The 20,721-nt window shown below is 45.6% G+C and overlaps 1 protein-coding gene across 2 annotated transcripts in view; it reads right to left on the bottom strand.

The window, feature by feature from the left end:
- GUCY1B1 (guanylate cyclase 1 soluble subunit beta 1) overlaps window positions 1–20,721 on the bottom strand; it is a 52,254-nt gene that overhangs the window by 8,833 nt on the left and 22,700 nt on the right. For both annotated transcript variants that reach the window (XM_033059855.1, XM_033059856.1), the window contains 4 exons: window positions 11,656–11,886; window positions 11,145–11,261; window positions 9,237–9,370; window positions 7,037–7,234 (listed from right to left, as the gene is read on the bottom strand). In XM_033059855.1, the coding sequence (XP_032915746.1) occupies window positions 7,037–7,234; window positions 9,237–9,370; window positions 11,145–11,261; window positions 11,656–11,886 (680 nt within the window). The remainder of the gene's footprint in view (window positions 1–7,036; window positions 7,235–9,236; window positions 9,371–11,144; window positions 11,262–11,655; window positions 11,887–20,721) is intronic.

Here is a 20,721-nt window from a genome sequence, read left to right as displayed (position 1 = left end):
GGTTTACTGAACTCTGTAAACAGAGATATACCAGCACTTTGGCACTCATCAAACTCACCCTCACTAAAGTGACTGCATGAAAGTTTCCAAAATTTTAGGTAATTCACATATATAAAAGAATCGTCAGCTCATTTTTTATAACTTTTCTTGTCAGAGAGGGAGTCATCAAAACATCTAGGCATATAATGGCCTAGACTATGGGTGACTGTTTCGGGTTGTCGAGGTTTAGAAATTTTTCCCATTATTATGTTAAGCTAGCTGGGATGGCTCTCCTATTAGCCGTTAAGAGCTGGAGACAAAGGAATGACTGAAGCAACCTGATGGCCCCATTAGGGAAAGGTGGAGCCCTGCTTTTGTTTTTCGGCAAGTAAGAGGACACTGGGGGTAGGAGAACTCTCACAGCTCGCCGGCCGAACTCGAGGGGAGAGGTTCCTTTTCTCCTGTTGGGATCAGGCTTCTTGGATTTGGACTGCTAAAGCTTCCTGCTTCCTCTGAACAACTGGGAACTGGGACGCCCACGGTGAGCAGAGTTCCTTCCTCACCTTTTCTTCCACCTGTGGTGGTGCGGCCACCTCGCCCCCCTGCCCCTGCAGCAGCCGCGACTGAGAGGCCGCCTGCCCTGCTCCATTGGAAAGCCATCGGTGACTGAAAAAGGGACTGGGACTGAATTCCGTTCTGTTCTGTCACTGTTTTTTTTTTCTTTCATATAGCTGATGCTGTTTTTGTTTGTCTTATAAATATATCAGTAAAGAACTGTTATTCCCAACCTATACCTTTTTTGTGCCTGAGAGTTCCTGAATTTCCTTTTCCTGGTAATACTGTCCCTTTAAACCGGGACAGATCTTGGCGCCCAGAACGTGTGGCACAAGGTTAAGGAATAACAGTTCTTCAGTTGCCTGAGATTGTCTTTTTTGTGTGCTAGCAACATGTGGTCCAGTTTAATCTGGTTTGGGCTGCACATGTTCATACATGTATATCTCCCATTTGCAAACCCTTACATAAGCATGGGCCCTGTAACTAAGGCTACTGTGACTGTTATCGAACTTGCTTTATGGGTTGATAAGGTAAGGAATTCATGGATTTTCAACTTCCTTTGGATGGCGGGTACATGGATTCAGGGATACCACACACTAAATGCATGTTTTTGGGATTACTTTAATAATGGCACCTACTGTGAGGGAATAACACCAGGGGAAATTTTCTCCCAACCCCTCACCCAAATTTTTGGGTCTACCCCACCAGTTTTTGAAGGGTTCAGATTTCCTCTGAATGCTAATGATATCCTACAGTGGCTGGTGTTACTGATAGGCTTGTCCTATTCAACATTAAGAGATAATGGGGGATTAAGCTGGATAACAACTCTGATACCTACTCCAGGAAATAGGGATGCTGCCACAGAGCCTGACCCTGCCCCAGAGGCTAGGGATGCGGCCACAGAGACTGACCCTGGCCCAGAGACTAGGGATGCTGCCACAGAGCCTGACCCTGCCCCAGAGACTAGGGATGCTGCCACAGAGCCTGACCCTGCCCCAGAGACTAGGGATGCTGCCACAGAGCCTGACCCTGCCCCAGAGCCTGACCCTGCCCCAAAGACTAGGGATGCTGCCCCAGAACCTGACCCTGCCCCACAGCCCACCTCAGAAAGAAACCACCTGGAGTGGGTGGGGCTTCTAGTGAAGGAGATACGTGAGATGGGCCAGATGGTGAAGGAGTACCTCTCCCCAGCTGGTGACAAGCCCTGCCATAAAGGGGGAGAATCCAGTGATGCTGCAGTGGAACCCATAGATGTTACATCTGCCCAGGGTCCAACTGAATTGCAAGGGCACTCACAGCCAGCAGCAGTCGCCCCTGTAGAAACTAGGAAGTCTAAAATGAAAGCAAGGCACCTAGACAAAGAGGACCAGAGAGGAGGGCCCTCACAACCAGCAGGGGAGCCAGAGGTTGAAATCATCACTGAGTCCCTGTCTTATGAAAATCTCCGCAATCTGCGGAAAGATATTGCACGACGGGGCCGGGAGGCTTTGACAACTTGGTTACTTCGGGTCTGGGACCTTATGGGTACAGGTGTGCACTTGGATGGTACAGAGGCAAGGAATTTGGGATCCTTGTCCCAGGACTCAGGTGTGGACCAGATATTCGTAAGGGAGCCAGGCCCACTTCCCCTCTGGGAGCGGCTTTTAATGAGTGTGAGAGAGGTTTGTCAACAAAGAAAGAATGCAGGAGTACCATAACAGAATGCATTGGAAAACCGTTGAGGAAGGGATCCAACAGCTGAGAGAGGTGGCAGTACTGGAGGTACTCTTTGGGAGGGATGGACAGCATGACAATGACCCTGACAAGGTCAGGTGCACAGGTCACATACTGTGGAACCTGGCAAACCGAGGGCCATCTCAATACACCACCTTCATTGCAATGATTAATGCTGATGAGCACCGAGAAACAGTGAGCTCTGTTGCTAACAAGCTTAGGGATTTTCACAGTATGATGAATGGCGTAGTGCAGGCCCAGGTTTCTTCCGTGGTCCAGGAGATGAGGGGGATGAGGGAGGAGATGAAGGAGGTGAGGGGGATGAGAGCTGACATAAGTGAGATGAGGGAGGAGATCAGGAAGATCAAGGCAGCACCAGTGCGAGCCTCATACCCCAAGGTTACAGCCCCACGCCCCTCAGCTAGTGGAAGAGGGTACACCCCTCGAGTTGACCTATGGTTTTTCCTGCGTGACCATGGGGAAGACATGGGAAAATGGGATGGGAAACCCACTTCTGTCTTGGCAGCACGGGTGCATCAACTCAGGGAGGGAAATGCTAACCGAGGGAGCTACACTAAAGTGAAGGTAGCCTCAACCTCCCATGACCAAGGTGCTGGGCATTACAGAAGGGAGGATGATCTGTCAGACCCACTTGAAGGAACCTCCACTATGTATGTTCAGGAAAGGAATAATAGCCAGGGCTAGAGGGGCCCTGCCTCTAGCCAGGGAGAGGCACGGGATAACAGAGTCTATTGGATGGTGTGGGTCCGATGGCCTGGCACATCAGAACCACAAGAATACAGGGTATTAGTTGATACTGGTTCACAATGCACTCTAATACCATCAGAACATGTGGGGGAAGAGCGTGTTTCCATTGTTGGGGTGACGGGGGGATCACAGGAATCGTCTTTGCTGGAAGCTGAGGTGAGTCTGACAGGGGAGGGGTGGCAGAAACATCCGATTGTAACTGGCCCAGAGGCACCGCCCATTCTAGGCATAGATTTTCTCAGGAGTGGCTACTACAAAGACCCAAAGGAATACAGATGGGCTTTTGGAATAGCTGCTGTAGTGGCAGAGGGTATTAAGCAGTTGAACACCTTGCCTGGACTGTCAGAAAACCCATCTGCAGTGGGACTCCTGAAGGTGGAAGAGCAACAAGTGCCAATTGCCACCTCAACAGTGCACCGCCGGCAGTACCGGACGAATCGAGATGCTGTGATCCCCATCCACAAGATGATCCGTGAGCTGGAGAGCCAAGGGGTGGTCAGCAAAACCCACTCACCCTTCAACAGCCCCATCTGGCCCGTGCGCAAGTCTGATGGAGAATAGAGATTGACTGTGGACTATCGTGCGTTGAACGAAGTGACTCCACCGCTGAGCGCTGCCGTGCCGGACATGCTGGAGCTCCAGTATGAGCTGGAGTCCAAGGCAGCAAGGTGGTATGCCACCATTGACATTGCCAACGCATTTTTCTCCATTCCCCTGGCAGCAGAGTGCAGGCCTCAGTTTGCCTTTACATGGAGGGGCATGCAGTACACGTGGAATCGTCTGCCCCAGGGGTGGAAACACAGCCCCACCATCTGCCATGGACTGATCCAGGCTGCACTGGAAAAGGGTGAGGCTCCAGAACACCTGCAATACATTGATGACATCATTGTGTGGGAGAACATGGCAGTGGAGGTATTTGAGAAAGGAGAAAAGATCATACAGATTCTGCTGAGAGCCGGCTTTGCCATTTAAAAGAGCAAAGTCAAAGGACCTGCCTGAGAGATCCAGTTCCTGGGAGTAAAGTGGCAAGATGGACGGCGCCAGATCCCCACTGAGGTCATCAATAAGATCACCGCAATGTCTCCACCAACCAGCAAGAAGGAAACACAAGCTTTCCTAGGTGCCATAGGCTTTTGGAGAATGCACATTCCTGAGTACAGCCAGACTGTGAGCCCTCTCTACCTGGTCACCCATAAGAAGAACGATTTCCACTGGGGTGCTGAGCAACAGCAAGCCTTTGCCCAGATCAAGCAGGAGATCGCTCATGCAGTGGCCCTTGGCCCAGTCAGGACGGGACCAGAGGTAAAGAATGTGCTTTATTCTGCAGCCGGGAACCATGGCTTGTCCTGGAGCCTTTGGCAGAAGGTGCCTGGGGAGACTCGAGGCCGACCTCTGGGATTCTGGAGCCGGAGCTACAGAGGGTCTGAAGCCAACTACACTCCCACAGAGAAGGAGATCTTGGTTGCCTATGAAGGAGTCCAAGCTGCCTCAGAGGTGATTGGAACGGAAGCACAACTCCTCCTGGCACCCCGACTACCAGTGCTGGGGTGGATGTTCAAAGGAAAGGTTCCCTCTACCCACCACGCCACCAACACCACATGGAGCAAGTGGATTGCCCTCATCATGCAACGTCCCGCATCGGAAACCCAAATCGCCCTGGGATTTTGGAGATAATTACGAACTGGCCAGAAGGTGAAAATTTTGGTCTCGCCGATGACGAGGAGCAAGAACAAGTGAGCCACGCTGAGGAAGCCCCACCGTATAACCAACTGCCGGCAGATGAAACATGCTACGCTCTTTTCACCGACGCCTCCTGCCGCGTCGTGGGGATGAACTGGAAGTGGAAAGTAGTCGTATGGAGCCCCACTCGACAGGTTGCACAAGCTACTGAAGGAGAAGGTGGATCAAGTCAATTTGCTGAACTCAAAGCTGTTCAGCTGGCCCTGGACATTGCTGAAAGAGAGAAGTGGCCAAAGCTCTACCTTTATACTGACTCATGGATGGTAGCCAATGGTCTGTGGGGTTGGCTGGAAAGGTGGAAAAAGGCAAACTGGCAACGTAGGGGAAAACTAATCTGGGCTGCCGACGAGTGGAAAGACATTGCCACTCGGGTAGAGAAGCTACCTGTGAAAGTTCGTCACGTGGATGCCCATGTCCCCAAGAGTCGGGCTAATGAGGAGCACCGACACAACGAGCAGGTAGATCAGGCCTCAAAGATAGAGGTGTCACAAATAGACCTGGATTGGCAACACAAGGGAGAATTGTTCCTGGCTCGATGGGCCCATGACGCCTCAGGTCATCAGGGCAGAGATGCCATGTATAAGTGGGCATGAGACTGAGGGGTGGATCTAACCATGGACAGTATCTCTCAAGTCATCCATGACTGTGATACGTGCACTGCCATCAAACAGGCCAAGCGAGTGAAGCCTCTCTGGTATGGTGGGCGTTGGTCCAAATATAAGTACGGGGAGGCCTGGCAGATTGACTACATCACACTGCCTCAGACCCGCCAAGGCAAACGCTACATGCTGACCATGGTGGAAGCCACCACCGGATGGTTGGAGATCTACTCTGTGCCTCATGCCACTGCTTGGAACACCATCCTGGGCCTTGAGAAACAGGTCCTTTGGAGGCATGGCACCCCTGAGAGAATTGAGTCAGACAACGGGACTCATTTCAAGAACAGCCTCATAAACAGCTGGGCTAGGGAACACGGCATTGAGTGGGTGTACCATATCCCCTACCATGCACCAGCAGCTGGGAAGGTCGAACGGTGCAATGGCCTGCTTAAAACCACCTTGAAGGCACTTGGTGGGGGGACTTTCAAGAACTGGGAAAGTAATCTACCGAAGGCCACATGGTTAGGGAATACCCGAGGTTCCACTAACCGAGCAGGCCCTGCCCAATCTGAGCTTTTGGGAACACCAGATGGGGATAAGGTTCCAGTGGTACACATGAGAGGTATGCTAGGGAAAACTGTTTGGGTGAACTCTGCCTCCAGCAAAGACAATCCTGTCTGTGGGGTGGTTTTTGCTCAAGGACCAGGTTGTACCTGGTGGGTGATGCAAAAGGATGGAGAAACCTGATGCATACCCCAAGGAGACCTTGTTCTGGGGTGAACTACCTATGATACTGTGTCTGTAACTGCATGTATGTATGTAATTTAAAGGTTCTAAATTAATGTAGTATGTTAGCATGGAAAAAATTTGGGGTGGATAATGTTGTGGGTTGGCGAGGTTTAGAAATTTTTCCCATTATTATGTTAAGCTAGCTGGGATGGCTCTCCTATTAGCCGTTAAGAGCTGGAGACAAAGGAATGACTGAAGCAATCTGATGGCCCCATTAGGGAAAGGTGGAGCCCTGCTTTTGTTTTTCGGCAAGTAAGAGGACACTGGGGGTCAGCTCGCCGGCCGAACTCGAGGGGAGAGGTTCCTTTTCTCCTGTTGGGATCAGGCTTCTTGGATTTGGACTGCTAAAGCTTCCTGCTTCCTCTGAACAACTGGGAACTGGGACGCCCACGGTGAGCAGAGTTCCTTCCTCACCTTTTCTTCCACCTGGGGAGGTGCGGCCACCTCGCCCCCCTGCCCCTGCAGCAGCCGCGACTGAGAGGCCGCCTGCCCTGCTCCATCAGAGAGCCATCGGTGACTGAAAAAGGGACTGGGACTGAATTCCGTTCTGTTCTGTCACTGTTTTTTTTTTTTCTTTCATATAGCTGATGCTGTTTTTGTTTGTCTTATAAATATATCAGTAAAGAACTGTTATTCCCAACCTATACCTTTTTTGTGCCTGAGAGTTCCTGAATTTCCTTTTCCTGGTAATACTGTCCCTTTAAACCGGGACAGTGACATTTGACAATCTAAATAAAGAAATACCATATTAAATCTTCTTTCTTCACTCCGAAATTACCAGTCCTGATTATCTCTGATATTCCTTATAAGATTCGGTTATTCTTTAAAGAAGGTAGCTATAAATAATATATTGCTTTAAGTGTTTCAGCTCAAAGTCGGGACTTGGTTCTTACGTGTCTGTCTTTTTCTTTTCGTCTTCCAGAGCACGCAATGTGTGCTGCAGTCTGTCCGTGAGGATCTCAAGCTCCTGGGTCAGTTTATATTCCTCTCGGAACTGCTCTCCCAAAAGAACCAGATCACGGGTAGCATCATGCAATGGAATATCACTCAGATATAAACCTCTTCTGGTTAAATCATCCAAGTTCATCACACTGCAAAGCAGAGGAATATACAATAATATGGATAAAATCAAACTTGCCAAAGTAGCATTTAAAACTTAAATAAACAGCACAGTCTGCTGAATAACAGTAGAAAGACGAAGCTTCTCAACTTGTGATGAGCTGTACAGCATATCCTTTCTATGAAACACCTTTTTCATAATCATCCATTTTAACCCACAGCTCTTAATTTTTGCGTTTAAATACAGAATTCTCACCAAGAGTTCCATGAACATATCATATGTACATACTTCAGCACACAAAGTGAGATCATGTAAAGAATCTTTCAATTCAATCCTCCATTCCAACCACTTCTTTATCACCAATCTATTACATTAAAACTACTGCAAAAGTTCATGAATCCACATAGAAAACCAAATCACTGTCATATTTCTTAGCATTCTCTGAGAAAAAAACAAAGGATAGAACTTGCAAAAAGAAAAAAAGGAATATGAGGAATAACCTTTTATACAAACTGGGCCAGAGCAAGCCAGTATTTATATTGAATATTCAATAAGCAGTCAAGTTCCTACCTCTTTTAGTATAAACACATCAAAACCAATTAAGGCAATACTCAAACCAATTACAGTAATTTCACGATTATAAGCCGCACCATTTTGACTAAAATTTTGGTCCGAACCCGCAAGTGCGGCTTATAATGAGGTGCGACCAATATATTGATGAGGTTCAGAAATTTGCCAACCCGAAAGTTCGAGCCTGCACGGTCCTGAGCTGATCCGAGCCCACACAGCCCCAGTGGGGGAAAAGCGGGGCTGATCCAAGCCTGCCCGGCCCCAGAGGGGAAAAAGCAGGGCCGATACGAGCCCGCATGGCCCCGGTGGGGAGGCGGCAGGGCCAATTCGAGCCCACACGGCCCCGGTGGGGAGGCGGCGGGGCCGATCCGAGCTCACACGGCCCCAGTGGGGGAAAGGTGGGGCCGATCCAAGCCTGCCCAGCTCTGAGCCAAACCCGCACGGCCCTGGCGAGCTGGGGCGGCGGGACCGATCTGAGCCCACACAGCCCCAGAGGGGGAAAAGCAGGGTCAATCCAAGCCCACCCAGCCCTGAGCCGAGCCTGCACGGCCCCGGTGGGGAGGCGGTGGGGTCGATCCAAGCCCGCACAGCCCCGGCGGGGGAAGGGGGTGGCGGGACCGATCCGAGCCCACATGGCCCCAGAGGGGGAAAAGCAGGGCCGATCCAAGCCCACACAGGCCTGGTGGGGAGGCAACGGGGTCGATCCAAGCCTGCCCGGCCCCGCGCTGAGCCCGCCCGGTTCCGGCAGGGAGGCAGTGGGGCCAATCTGAGCCCGCACGGCCCTGGTGGGGAGGAGGAGGGGCCGATCGGAGCCCACACAGCCCCGAAGGGGGAAAAGTAGGGCCGATCCAAGCCCGCCCGGCCCCAATCCAAGCCCACATGGGCCTGGCGGGGAGGCGACAGGGCCAATCCGAGCCTGCACGGCCCCGACAGGGGAAAGGCGAGGCCAATCCAAGCCCGCCTGGCCCTGGCGGGGGAAAAGCAGGGCCAATCTGAGCCTGTATGGCCCCAGCAGGAAAAAAAAGTGGGGCCAATCCAAGCCCGCCCAGCCCCGGCGGGGGAAAAGCGGGGCCGATCCAAGCCCATATGGCCCCAGTGGGGGAAAAGCAGGGCCGATCCAAGCCCACATGGTCCCGGCGGGGGAAAAGCTGGTCGATCTGAGCCCGTATGGCCCTGAGCCGAGCCAGTAAACTCCGTGATCCCGCAATTCTGTTACTAATTGGCAACTTTGTGAAAGTTGTGCAAGCATCCTTGCTGCGAACAAAAGTGCGGCTTATAATCGGGTGCAGCTTATATATGGACGAAGACCCAAACGTTGCCGACACCCGGATGTGCGGTTTATAATCAGGTGCAGCTTGTAATTGTGAAATTACTGTAGTCTCTGTAGTACTACTCTCGTAAGTGTTCTTAAAATAATTGCAAAATGAAAATCAGTATTACAGAACTCTCTAGGTTTAAAGTACCTTGGTGAACAAAGAAAGAGAATGCTGTCTGCTTCAGGCAAGTAGATCATTTGCCCTTTCAGGCGCAAGCAGCTGATTTCTGTGCCAGTCAGTTCATCTTCACACTCCAACTTCTCCACATCCAATAGCCCTTCCTGGTGATGAAAGCCAAATTGTGTAAGGGCAATGGCATGTTATGCACCAGGCCTCCTTTGTACGTGCATTCAGTACAAAGATAGTCAGAATATATGGGATAAACTTACAGCTTATATTAAATCCTGATGAATTTTTCATTTGAACACCATGCACTGTCTGTGCATTTTAATACTATTATTTGCTACCCTGAAGACATAAAGCATGGTATCTTTCTTTACATCTATGTTTGTAACTCCTTGTTTTCTTCCACATAATTTTTAAACAACAGTTTTCACAATAGTATTGCCTGTTCTGTCAAGTTCTATTTGTGTCTGGGACCACTTCTAAGAAATCATCCTGGTTTCTATCAAGTACAATTTTCTTTAAATAAATAGGCTCCTTGATGTAGTAGGGGTTACTCTACAGGCTGCATCTGTTCGCATCACCTGCCTTGTCTCCTGCCCTCCTTAGGGAAAAGGACACAGACTTTCGTATGAACATATGGGTCCAAACAACAAGACATTTCATAATTGCCTTCCACACTGTTACAAGTAAAAGTAAATGTACAGTAATTTTACGAATACAAGCTGCACTATTTTAACTAAAATTTTGCTCCCACACTGGAAACGTGGCTTACACTCAGGAGTGGCTAATATGTGAAAAATTTTCTGACATTTACAACCCCGGAAGTGCCAGCCAGGGTGCCGAGCTGAGCACCTGCCAGTTAAACCCAAGATTTCGCGATTGTTACAAATTGGTTACTGTGTTGTGCGGCGGGTGGGGCCAGCTCAGTGCCGGCAGCGCGGGGTGGGGGAGGGAGGCAGGGGAGCTCCCTCCTTCAGGTGGGGGAGAGGCGGGGGGCTCTGTGCTGACATCCCCACGGCTCGGGGAGGAGGCGGGGGCTCCGTGCTGCCATCCCCGCGGCCCGTGGGCTAAGTGGGGGGCTCCTGCCCCCGCCTGCAGCGGCAGGAGCAGGTAGGCTCCGCCTCCTCCTGCCACCGCCACGATGGGAGCGGGGGTGCTCCTTCCCCTCCTGCCTTTGTCATCACGGGTGCCGGTGGGCCTTCCCTGCCCGCCGCCGCCGCTGCCACGGATGCCGGCGGGCTCCATCCCTGTCCGCTGCCACGGGTGCCAGCGGGCTCCGTCCCCACCCACCGCCATCACGGGTGCCGGTGGGCTCCGTCCCTGCCTGCCACCAAGGGGCAGCGCCGGGCCGGGGTGAGCGAGTCCAGTGGCAGCAGCGGCTGGCCCCGAGCGGCCCCGCTGAGCAACCCCACCGAGCTGGGCTACCTGGCCCTGTCGGCAGCCCCGAGCGGGCTGAGCCTGCACAGCCTGAGTCGAGCCAGTAAACCCCGCCATGCTGCGATTCTGTTAGTATTTGGCAACTTTGTTGCACGCAGGTCCTTGCTGCGAACGACAGAGCGGTTTATAATCAGGTGCGGCTTGTTTATGGACAAAGAACGAAATGTTTGCCAACACCCGGAGATACGGTTTATAGTCCGTGCGGCTTGTATTCGTGAAATTACTGTAATTACATTTTTTCATTTGCTTTGATACAATGCCATAAACTAGACTGGCCCCTTGCACATTTACTTCACCATTCCTATAAAACATTTTGCTTAGCAGTTACGCACAAATTCATACCTGTGACTTTCTCTTAGCTCAAGACTCAAAAGGGTCTGAGCATACTACTGTGCAGACAATTTTCTCTGAAGACTTCTGAACTTTCTGCACTTCTTATCTCTCCAAAGCACACTTCCTTAAAGAAAAGCTGGGAAAATATTCTCTAGTTACCTTAGTCCTCAGTACGAAGACTGTATTGATATGGGAGAGGATCCCATGGAAGCTAATATCAATGTGAGGCCGGACCAAGGAGAAAACTGACAACAGACTGCAATTTCCTGGCTGCAGCTAGAATATTAAAAAAACAGGAAAAGGAAAAAAAAAGACTGTTATGCTTTATAATAAAAATATACATAAAGCAATTATATTCCATTTTCTTTGATGATAAAATGGAATGCAACAGAATATATACTTTATGCATCTCTCAGTTGAATCACAAGGTTTTTAAACTATTCTCTTACTGCATATGTAAATGACCATAAGGAAAAAAGCTGTTGCAGAATTAGGCTATTTTCAAGTTGTTTCTCAAACTAGAGAAGCACAATTAAGTAAATATTATACACTTACAAGGAAATGCTGTTTAGATAGAGAATCCTAAGTCTATTTTATTAATCTTTATAAATTAATCTGTGAAGAATCACTAGGAATCTCTATGGCTATCCATACATAAGAATCATCTAACCTGTGGAAGGACTCTATATATAGCATTGCCACATTGTGTGACCACCAGATCTCGGTCAAATATGATGTGGAAAGGAAATGCCTTGCAGAAAGTATAGGGACTGATGCGAGACTCTTGGGTACCATTTTCTTCAAATCGGTCAAGGTCCTCATAGTAGTCCTCTTCTTTAGACTCTTTCTCTTCAATTAAAAATTGAATGTGGTCACACTCCTCATTTCTCTGTTGAATAACCTAGAGAAATGAAGAAAAAATGAAAAATTGAAAACTCTGATACTCACTAGTAATTGGAAAGCTACTATGAAGACAGAAATGTATTTAGAGGAGAAAGATATACTCAAGAATTATATTCACATTATGAAAAATACTGTATTCTAATAGGATTTTCGGATTTTATAGTCTTTGTAATTCCAGGTGAATAACTATGCCTTTGATTAGCCACAGTTGCTCTCCGCAAGAGCAATATATTGAAGACCACCCACGTACAATTTATTAAGCCTGAGTGAAATACAAATCCTGAAATGAGGGGTCAAGGCTCAGGTTGTGCTTGCTTTTACTGGTACTTGCCAAAAAAGAGGGTGGCCCCTTCCTCTGAAATGAACCTATGTGAGTCTTGAATCACACAGAACCTTGAATCCTTATTTTGATCAAAGCTGTTTGCAAGGTCTACAACACAACAGCAAAAAGTGCTGACTGTTCAGTGATGACTAAATAGTGTTAATAGAGTGGGCATGTCACTGACAGCAAGAAGCAAAGTGAATGGAGCAGATTTTAGCATATACAGTCCTTATACATTCCTGCAGAGTGTAAGATGAGAACCAACACACAAAACTAAAAGCAATTACAATCTTCTCTGGGCTACATTCCATATTAAAGGAAATGACAGCAAGACTAGAATCATCTACATCAGTGGACTAGCAGAAAGATGTCCCCAACACAGCATTACACTCTTCAGTAGTTTTACTCAAAGTTAGAAAAAATATAAAGAGGGATTATTTTGTTTGCAGCGAGAGTCATGTGTGGCAATATAATTTAAGCTAACAACTAAAAGAATAACATAATTTACACTGAGAAGCCAAATTCACCTCTTTTCAAATTTGATTAGACATAATGATTGGGAAAGAACAATTCTATTTATGTGGTATTGTTTATCAGCGATTTTCTGGAACATGCTCCACCTGATTCTACTTTCATATGGAGTCTGATCCTAAAGTCACTAAAGCAAAAAAAAAAAAAAAATTCTTAAAATCTCTAAAGCATCCTGATTTTGCCCTTTACACATAGTCTTAACCACAGACATTAACAGTCACAATTTGAAAACAGAATAGATATGCACAAACACTGCAATTGATCCCTAAGATGTTAAATTTATAAAATACTGGTTCTCCAAAATTGCCAAAAATACTAGTTGATGGGTTGAGGAGTGCTGATATTTGCTTTATTTGTTTCTATACAAATGAATGTGTGTTAAACAAAATGCCAGTATTTTATAGCTAAATTATGTTTCATTTAAAGTGGCATTGTTCTTTGATCTACAAATTGACTACTTATTTGAAGGAAAGAGAGGCTTTTCTGGAGGACAGTTTAGAGCAAGAGCCCAATTTAGGTGTTCTATAGCTGGGTACTGCATTATTCTTCTCTTTCTATTACTTATGTAAGTAACTTAGATAAAGACCAGGCTACTAAATTTATCACCTATTGTAGGTAACCAAAGCTGGATGCATGAATAAATTCAAATGTTGATGATTATAAAACCTAACTGCCTCAAGAAACTGTATTGGTAAATCATATGCCAGTGTGACAAAGAGAAGTGGGAAATTATGACCTAATAAGGGGTAAGCCTCAGAAAAAATATAGCGGTCATCTGAGGAAAGCATTAAATGGGTTTGTCTAGGAGACTGGAACATAGTAGGTGTTTCAAGGTTTCCCAGGTCTTCTTTAAATAATTGTCCCTGACATTGTAGACTGCGATCATATTGAAGATTATCAGAATGCAGCTAAGAGTTTAGTTCTTACTTTCTACCACTCATACACACTCCCACAGCTTTGATTTTAATAGTACTGTTATTGCGGCCAGAACTATCTGTAGAACTGATCTATACTTCCAGATAATTTCCAGTCTCGGATCTTACGTCAAAGTGCTGCTTTTGCCACAAATGGAAAAAAACCCTACATATTCTGGATGAAAACCTTCTTAACTCAGCAAAGCTGATTTTAAAGAAGCTAGTGATTTTTAAGAAAATATTCATACTAGCAGTACATCACCTTCTAGAGCTATTATCTCCTTATAGCCATCTTACTCACTGCACAGTAGTATTCTGTTACCAACCTGTACTTACAGAATTTTCTCTGCTGCCATGTAACACCTAACAGGTTGTTTTTAATGACTTTCCCATTTTATTTAATTTATTAGAAATAAATGAGGCATCAGTAAACAAAACTCAAGTTTAGATTAAAAAATCACCTATAAAAATAGAACTGCTACGTGTTTCAAGATGTCTAGCTACTTTGAGCCATGACTCTCTGCAGATCCTACAAGCTCACACAGGGACAAAGTCAGTTCTCACACATGCTGTGCTATTTTCCTAACCTTTATAGATTAGAACAGTGTCAGTAACAGTGAAAAGCTGCAAATTTCCCAGCATCTTCAAGTTCATTTGAAACACTATTTTTGACCAGATCCCAGGGCATCTAGAAATGCTTGCTGTATTAGTGCAACATGTTAGTGCAGCAAATGAACATCCAGGCCAAACACATGGACATGTGTCAGACCTACAAGACAGACACAGCACCAGCTACACATTCCTGGTAAACACGGTATGCTGTGGACATGACTGGTTTATGAAAATTTATTCTGATCATTGATGCACAGACACTTATTAACAGAGGCTTTAATTATACCCCTCTCCAGGCTAGGAAATCTACTGATGCATGTCTAATTAACTTCCCAATGGATATGTAATTTCATGATGTCTTTTGTCTTTTCTGCTCACACAACTTACGAACGATCTCATTACTGCATCCACCTTGTCAGCAAATTTAAAATAAGCACTTTTGACTGTTAACATAAGATGTTAAATTTCGTTCCTTCACTCTTGTACCTATAGATCCAACCTAATTGGCCGGATATTTGTCTGGCATAAGGACCTGCCCTAGATACTCTGCTAAGCTAAAGCAGCATAGAACTTATCTACTGATTTATTCTGCAAGTAAAGTTTGCAAGCCACACAATTTCAGTATCATTTAAATATTGTTGAAGAAGCCTCTGATAAATGCTTGACAAATCGAAGTTCAATCACAAAGCAACAAAGTCAGCAATCAAGTCTAATTCTTCCTCCCCCTGCAGTCTTAGCTGGTGAAGTGGCATCAGTTCACAACGTCTAAGAGCTCAATCACCATAGTAACCGCAGTTAAAACTGAAGGGAGAAATCACTCTCTTGGTTTCAAAGAGAATATATAACAACTAACTGCTAACCTGCCTGTGCCTTCCAGAAGATGTACCTTCAGAGATTGTTCTTGACTAATCAAGTGAAAAGTCATACCAATATTTCAGGGAATGGCAACTCAGAGAAAAGTTATTTTAAAATGAGTGTGGTTTAATGTATTTGGTGAGCTTCACACAAGATATTAAATCAAGAAGTACTGCAGTGATGGAGAATATATTATGAGCATAGGCTATCTGTTAAGCTGTCACTGATGTGTCTATAAGACTCCATTCTGTAGATCCGAGCATATCCCCAGGACACACTCATATCTCAGCACGGCAGGATAGAATGTCCTTGGACAGGCATCTTTTTTGATGAGATTGTGAAAATTAATACAAAAACAGGGGGGTTTTGCCCTTTAAAGGTCAATACAGGACGAAATTTTTGATCTCTTCTGATCAAAACTGACTGTGCAATGCTGCTTAACAAAGTTCACTGTAGCCATTTTAGAAAGATCCCAAGACAAAGGAGTTCACTGTGGAAATGGCACCACTTTCAGTTTTGCATACCGAAAGATAGAGCCATGGGGGCATCTTCCTCTTGCAGCTGGTTTCACAGTGCAGATTGTCTCACTTCACCAAACCACTGTGCCTGGAGATAGGGAAGTTTATAGCTGCCCCAGTGCCAAAATTAGAGGCTGATCATGCTCCATGACTGACTTATCTTCACACACAGCATTTTAACGTGTGGACCAGTATTGCTTGTCTTCCGTGACAAGTACCCAAGCAGTTTTTACATCAGCCTCTAGCTGGTCACATCTTCACTTTGTTTTTTTACATTGCCATTAATAAGCCTGAAATTACCATCTTGTCAAGAACTTCCCCTGTTCTTTTCTCATTTTACATTGTAAAACATCCTCCCTATGTAAAAGATTTTGGTATTATGCTCTCAAATAACAGAACTGCAGAAGTCTGCTCACCCGACAGATTATTTGGGCTTTACATGATTATGTACAACAAACATCCTTTGTTGACCCATACCCTTAGCAGCCTTGAGGGAATCTCTGTCCTGACTTCACCTTCACAGGTCACCCTCATTTATATACTAACAATCTCTGACAAGTGAAGCAAGAGAAGGCATAGTCAGTAGCCTGCTAACAGAGATCTCATGACAAAGTTTGTCACCAGGGTTGAGATGATTCTTTAGATCTCATATTGAGACTGGCAGGACATGAGTGTTCTTAGTACTTCCACAAAGTCAGCAACAATTTTTGAGACATTACCTGCTGCAAAAAGTATATAGTCTTAGCTCTGTTTGCTAAAAATTGATTACCACATCAGAGAAGGCAAACTGGATTTGAAGTAATTAATCAATTAATGTTGACTTGGGCTTTCCTGAACTATTCAACTGGAATTCTGAACCCAAGTTCAAAACAAATTGCTTTCCTTTCAGTGCTAACATCATCTAACAGAAAAAAAATGACACTTCCCCTCCCCTGTCCCCCCTTTCCTTCTGCACACACATACTCTAGGTGATAAAAGAGAATGCACATTTCCTGAAAAACACCACTCTGGAAAAAGGAAGCCCTACTTTATTTCAAAAGAAGATGTATGGTTTTATATATTTATACACACAAAATTGTTCCGTGTGAGACTGAAGAAAGGTGGTAAAATTAAAACTTTATTTTTCTTCTTTTTAGTTATTTCTCCACCCAAAGAAACAAAGGGACAAAACAAGAATAATATTTTTCTTAGTAGTTAGTTGCCTCTTGTGATCACTAGCTGGTTTTCTCTGCAGGTTGAGAGAGGTGATCCTTCCCTCAGCGCTGGAAAGGTCACACCAGGAGTGCTGCGTCCAGTTATGGGTTCCTCAGTACAGGAGAGATACAGAGCTGTAAGACAGAGTCCACTGCCTCTAGGGAGGGCCACTAAGATGATCAAGGCACTGGAGCATCTATCAGAAGAGGAAAGGCTGAGACAGCCAGCACTGCTCAGCCTGGAGAACAGATGGCTCAGCAGGATCTATCCATGCACACAAATACCTGAAGGGAGGGTGAAGAAAGGATGGAGCCAGGTTGTCTTCAGTGGTGTCCAGTGCCAGGACAAGAGGCAATGGGAACAAACTGAATCACCAGAGGTGTTGTCTGAACATCAGGAAACACTTTTCTACTGTGAGAGAGATGAAGCACCGGCACCTATGGTCCAAAAAATTTGCAGAGTCTCCATCCCTAGAGATAGCTGGAAGATGTCTGAGCATGGCCCAGAACAACTGGCCCTAGGTGGCCGGGCATGAGCAGGTGAGGTTGAACAAAGTGACCTCCATCAGTCCCTTCCAACCTCAGCCATTCTGTAACCCATGAAACAAAATCTAACCACTTAATGAAACAAAACCAGCATTATCAAAACCAAGATCTGCAACCACCAGAAATACATTAAACAAATTCAAACAAAGTTTCAGGAAAATACAGACTTAGAAGCATGTATTATCTCCAGCAGACTTATGTAAGCCTCTGTTCAAAACAGATGGAGAAGGAAAGTAGATAAAAAAGTATTAAAAATCAAATTGCAGATATCAATGTTATACTAATATAAAGAGAACTGCAGAACTTACGAAGTCCGTCCTGTGTTGGACTGTTATGTAAATGGTTTAGATAAAGGAATTTGAAAGGACGACTCAAGAATCTCTTTTTTCGAGTCAGAAGACAACTCCTACAATAATGCTGGAAACTTTGGGCTAGCACTGAGGTTTTTATTAGATTCAAAAAACCCCCCATTCTTCCTTAAGCAAAATTCTGAGGTCCAAACCAAAAATTTTACACTAGAAACACTGATTGGTCCACAAAAACTGAGGAATTAAAAGCAATTCCATTATTTTTCTGAGTTGTGCTGTTCCAAACAATGCATTGCTAACAGACTAAAGCACAAAAGCATTAATTTACTAAATTACAAGGCAAAGAACGGAGATGGAAGAAGTTGGTCTATTTTTTCTCCTGTTCTCAATATTTTGAACAGTAAAACTACCTAGTTATTATAATGCCAGGCTTTGCCTTAAAGCCTTCACTTCATACCATTCATGATTAATATCTGAACAGTGCAGTAATGGAGGAAGACTTTCATTGTCTGTGGATAAGCTGCAAATTTCAGCATTCTCAGTTAGAGAATCAATTCTCTGAGTATCTACCACTGAAGTTTCTGAGTACCTGTGGAGTACAGCAGTGTGTAATGTCTTAGAAATGGCAAGACATAGGCTTTATTAATCAGGAGAGACATGAAAAAGTTCAGGATTAAAAGTACATGACTTTCTAACAGGGAAAAAGTCAAAACTTTCTTCAGTTTAGAGGTTAATTAGTGTTTTTAGGTACCTATGTGCTTTTATTTCAGACAGTTTAGGACAATAGTGTCAATTCAAACTAGTCTTTGACATACAGTAGGTTTGACTAATACTATTAAATATCTACTTATTTACAACAGTAAAATTTCTAGAAAAACCTAAAAAAGTCAAATTAAAACAAGAAGTAAATGCATAATAAATATTTAAACCTCTTTAGAACATATATTATTTGTGAGAAGTTCTAGATGGATATTAATACAATTTCCTCAGCAAAGTAACCTTCAGATTGAAAGCACAGTTTATCAAAGTTTGTGCTACTAGCTGCTTTGGACAACCCAGATTTCTCCTCTGCCCCATGGATCACTTTTGCCTCTGTGTGACCCTCTGAGAGACAGAACATCAAACCACATAAAGGAACACACGAACACACACAAAAAAAAAAAATACAACCCCCCCTGTTGTTTTGAACCCAGTTCATTTCCTCAGTATAGTTTATTTTATAACTTGACACCAGCTGGAAGGCACAGCCGAAGAAGCTGCTGTAGGACAAGCCTGAGCACTGAGAGAACAGGAACTGCTTAAGCTGCCTGTGCTACCAAAAGAAATGCTTGTCAAGCGACAGCTTCAGCACTTTTGCAGCCAATTTTCCAACACAGTCCTCCTTGTCTGTCTCAACACTTCAAATAAACAGGAATCTAAAAAGAGGATTGTTTTGATTCTGTTGTATCCTTCTTTATCTGACTACTAACATCTGCTGCAAAAGTTTGAAATGTGGTTTTCTACACAATAGACTCTAAACAAGGACACAAGTATATCACCACACTATACACATCTAGACATCTACTATAAACCTGAGCTATCTTAGAGCAGGACACTCAAAAGGTAAATACTCCAATAAAGCAGTACAAGTATCTTCGGCATTGGATTGCTTGCAAATCTCTTACCTAAGCAAGGTCATGGTTTTGTGATAAAATAATGAAAGTATTTTCTCAGCAAGCATACAATGAAACTGTGCTAGAAACGTAGTATGACTAGGAAGTATTTTAAAAACCCAATGAATGATTGGTGTACCTGCTTAGATTATTTTCTACTTGATGAAAAAGAATTTTTATCAGTTGCAATATTTCTAATAGAAAAAAGCTTTAAGTTTTTGTTTCTCCCTCCATACCTATGACCAAAACCTAATTTTATACCATTACATATTCAACGCCTGATACAGTAATTTCACGAATACATGCCGCAGCAATTTGACAAAAATTTTGGTGGAAACCCGGAAGTGCAGCTAATACTTGGGGGTGGCTAATATGTGAATAATTTTCTGACATTTACAACCCCAGACGTGCCAGCCAGGGCACCGAGCCAAGCACCTGCCAGTAAAAGCCGGCATTTTGCCATTGTTACAAAGTGTTACGTTGCCCTGGCTCCCTGCAGGCAGCACGGGGGGCGGGGAGAGAGGCAGGAGAGCTCTCTTCTTCCCTCCTCTGCCGCAGCCCGGGGGAGAGACGGGGGGGGCCCCATGCCTCCATTGCCGCGGTTCGGGGAGGAGGGGGGGGGCTCTGCCCCCACCCTCCGCCGCCGTGGCGGGAGCAGGGGGTGCTCCATGCCCGGTCGGTGCCGCGGCGTGAGTGGGGCGCGCTCTCCGTGCCTGGCCGGCGCCGCAGCGGGAGCGGGGCCGGGGCGAGCGAACCCAGAGGCGGCGGCTAGCCCCGAGCGGCACCACCGAGCTGGGCCACCTGGCCCGGTCAGCAGCCCCTAGCGGGCCGAGCCTGCACAGCCTTAGTTGAGCCAGTAACCCCCCCTGCGGTTCTGTTAGTATTTGGCAACTTTGTTGCACGCGGGTCCTCGCTGCTAACGACAGAGCGACTTATACTCAGGTGCAGCTTATTTATGGACAAAGAACAAAATATTTGCCAACACCCAGAGATGCGGTTTATACTCAGTGCGGCTTGTATTCATGAATTTACTGTAATTAAATCTTTCTGTTGCTTTGCATGGGCAAAGCACACACCTCTTTCTCATTTCACAAGTGACTGAGTAAACATGTCATCACATAAATTCTGTCACTGAGGAATATTTATTCACTTCTGGGCCCTAGGTGCATATCCAGTCATGCTTCCACGCAATGACAGCAAGAAACCAATTAATATATGTATTTTCTGGGAAGAACCTGGCATGCTGGCTGGGAGGTAAACACTGTTTGCCACCCAGGCCTCATCAGTGCACATCAGCCTCACAGTCTGCACACAGATGAAGAAGCTAGGACAAAGAGGAAATGTCTGTGTTCTCAGAGAACACAGTAGACAGTAAGAAATAT

This window comes from Catharus ustulatus, chromosome 5 (genome assembly GCF_009819885.2).
Source record: "Catharus ustulatus isolate bCatUst1 chromosome 5, bCatUst1.pri.v2, whole genome shotgun sequence".
NCBI classification, from domain to species: Eukaryota; Metazoa; Chordata; class Aves; order Passeriformes; family Turdidae; genus Catharus; species Catharus ustulatus.
This window is presented reverse-complemented; position numbering and strand designations above follow the sequence as displayed.